The 3,030-nt window shown below is 35.9% G+C and overlaps 1 protein-coding gene across 1 annotated transcript; it reads right to left on the bottom strand.

Annotated features, from left to right (window-relative positions):
- On the bottom strand, positions 1,522-2,531 carry LOC100525165 (olfactory receptor 9K2-like). Its single transcript, XM_003126217.4, has one exon. The coding sequence runs from the start codon at positions 2,461-2,463 to the stop codon at positions 1,522-1,524; it is 942 nt and encodes a 313-aa protein (XP_003126265.3). The 5' UTR covers positions 2,464-2,531.

The following is a 3,030-nucleotide window of genomic DNA, read 5'->3' as shown; positions in this document are numbered from 1 at the left end:
ATAATCAGTGCCAAGAAGCAGTTTATCAAGCTGATTTGGATTCCCATTTTGCTCTCAAATGATATTTTTCTGAATATCAAGAAAAATGGTAGCACCTGAGCACCAAGAAAAATGGTAGATTCACAGGTTTAGAAAAAAGGAGATAACCATAACATTGATTCATTAAGTCACCTAGCTTCTCTCTTTATCTATTAAATAAGAATAATTATTTCTTAAATCTCTTACCCTAATAAACATTAACCCATACAGATGCATATCACTATGCAGTCATGAAAGCAGGCTTTTCCATCTAAACAAAAACAGAAAAATAGAAGACCTAGTCAAAGATCCATATTTTAGGCTTTCACAATGCCAAGTATACAGACAAAACTGGTACTTATATTCTATTTCCTAGGTTTAGCTCTTGTCCAGAATTTAATGTTGTCTAGGCTTAGGCATTGTAATTGTTTCGCTAAAGCATTTTTTATGTCAAGTGTGAAAATGGTAACCTGGCATGACTTTCTCTGGAACTTGGCTTCCCTTAATACCTGTCAAATCTGCAGGATGCTGCTTTAACCACCTTCTCTTCCCAATTGATATCTGATATTTGGGACTAATTACATCTTTAAACGACCCCATAGTCAAATAATCCAAACACCCTCCTACATAGACAAACACACACATTCATGCACACAAACATTTACATGTACGTATAATCCGGCTATCCATAGAGGTTATTGTAAAGCCTTGAGATTTTTTTAACTGAGATTTTCAAACTGACTTTATTTCAACAGAGTACTTTCATTAATTGCATATTCATACCAATAAGCTGTATTACCTGAAAGGATAATCCTAATAGAGGATAAGAGCTGTAAAATATCATGAACATCATAAAATGTTCTCATCATATGACAGCAAAGTAGGATGACCTTGCCATTCAAGGAAAACCAAACAAAATTCCATAATTTAAAACCAAATCTATTCAGTCTTCCCATGTTTCTTCTTCTTTGGCCCCTTTAATTCAAATTACTGGTTAATTTACCTTTATTTTTCCTCTTCATTTTATACACATGTCCACACATCTTTGGCATGACATCAAAAAAAAAAACCCACAGCACTAGCATTTATACTGTCATTTTCATATAAACCAGTTGAGTAACACAGTTTCCAAGTGAATTGTTCTACTATGTATTTTCTAAATTTTACTTAGGCATACAGCGAAGACACACAATAGAATTTTATACTTCTCCATTTACATACATATATTACCTGGAGAGTGAGAAATAAATAAGTCTTTGTAGAAATACAGCAAATTTTCATGGATGTCCAGAACTTTCAGATTTAACCTTGCCTTAAGGAAAAGTGAAAAATGAATTTGTAGCATTCTTTATCGGATAGTATTAATGCTATTGAATAAAGCAGTTAAGGTTTTTGGTTTTGCTTTTGCTTTCTTTTAAACCTGAGCTTTAAATGCATAAGTCTAGGAGATGTGGAGGCAAAACGAAATGATGCAAGAAACAGTAAAATAAGAGGAAGCTTATTTTAGAGTAAAACTTTCTTCTTCCATATGACTTTTTTCATGGCATCTTTAACATCTTTGTTTCTTAGAGAGTAGATTAAAGGGTTTAGCATAGGTGTGAGTAAAATGTAACATACTGAAGCCACTTTCCGAAGTTCTGGGTTATTTGGAGGTGTGAGATACACAAAGGAGACAGTCCCATAGAGCAAACTTACAACCCCCAGATGGGAACTGCAAGTGGAAAAGGCTTTCTTCCTCCCTTCACTGGAGCGGATCTTTAAAACTGTGGACACAATGTACATGTAGGATACTACAATCACAACTATTGTGGGCAAAATAATGAGGATAGCCAAACTAAGTGACACCATCTTATTCATAAAGACATTGGAACAGGAGATCTTCTCAATTGGGTTTGAATCACAGTAGAAGTGATCGATGACTCGAGAGGCACAAAAAGACATTGAGAATGTTACACTGATTTGAAGAATGGAACTGACCCAGCCACAGAGATAGGAACCAGCCACCAACTGGATACAGAGGCTTCTGGACATGCGGACAGTATAAAGGAGTGGATTGCAGATGGCTATGAAGCGGTCATAGGCCATGGCTGCCAAAACAAAGGCCTCTGTTACCATGAAAAGTGCATACAGAAACAGCTGAGCCACACAACCCACAAAGGATATGGTCTTTTTCTGGGACAGGATGTTGACCATGGCTTTGGGTACAATAATAGTGGAGTAGGAGAGGTCAATGATGGAGAGATTGCCTAGGAAGAAATACATTGGTGTGTTCAGCCGGGGATCAGTCACAATGATGCCAATCATGCTAAGGTTCCCCAGAAGGACCATCCCATAAATAATCAGGAATAGTAGGAAGAGGAGACTGTGAAGCTCTGGACGGATCCTGATGCCTACAAGAATGAAGTCGGTCACTTCTGAATGGTTGTCTCCTCCCTTGTCACCCATGGCAAACTTCTGCTTAAAGGCATAAGAGAAAGTCAACAAAGTTTCTACTCTGCTATCACAAACAGCACTCCACCTTTTAAAAGTCTTTATAGTTGACATAATACTTTCATATCCATCATCCCATTAAACTTATCCATATGAGCAGAAAAAAAAAACATGAAACAGTTTGACTTGCCTAAAGGAACACCACTGGTTAAAAATGAAATTTGAACTCAAGCTGAAACATTTTGAATTCAAGTCTGGTGTTAATTTCAACACAATGGAGTTGGACACTTCTTTGTATTTCTCTATCTTGTCAAATGAGGTATTTTTTGAGATGTCATCTATGATTTCAAAATATTAACGTCTGATAAACTCATACTCAGAAAAAAGAAACTTCCCTAAATTTTAATTTATCACTTAATACTCATTTTTCTCTTTGCTTCGACACAATAATTAAAAAATGAAGGCAAAAGTAGCTAAAAGTTCATTCCAAGGCAATATGATCTCTCTACCAAAAAGAGCTCTTACTTTAAAGAAAGAGCGAATGAATTACTAAAGAACTGATTGTCTTACTCAAAGATCTTT

The sequence above is a fragment of the Sus scrofa genome, chromosome 5 (assembly GCF_000003025.6).
Source record: "Sus scrofa isolate TJ Tabasco breed Duroc chromosome 5, Sscrofa11.1, whole genome shotgun sequence".
NCBI lineage: Eukaryota > Metazoa > Chordata > Mammalia > Artiodactyla > Suidae > Sus > Sus scrofa.
This window is presented reverse-complemented; position numbering and strand designations above follow the sequence as displayed.

Bases quoted from the DNA above. Each gene is read 5' to 3' on its own strand.
- LOC100525165 (XM_003126217.4), bottom strand. From the start codon at position 2,463: ATGGGTGACAAGGGAGGAGACAACCATTCAGAAGTGACCGACTTCATT.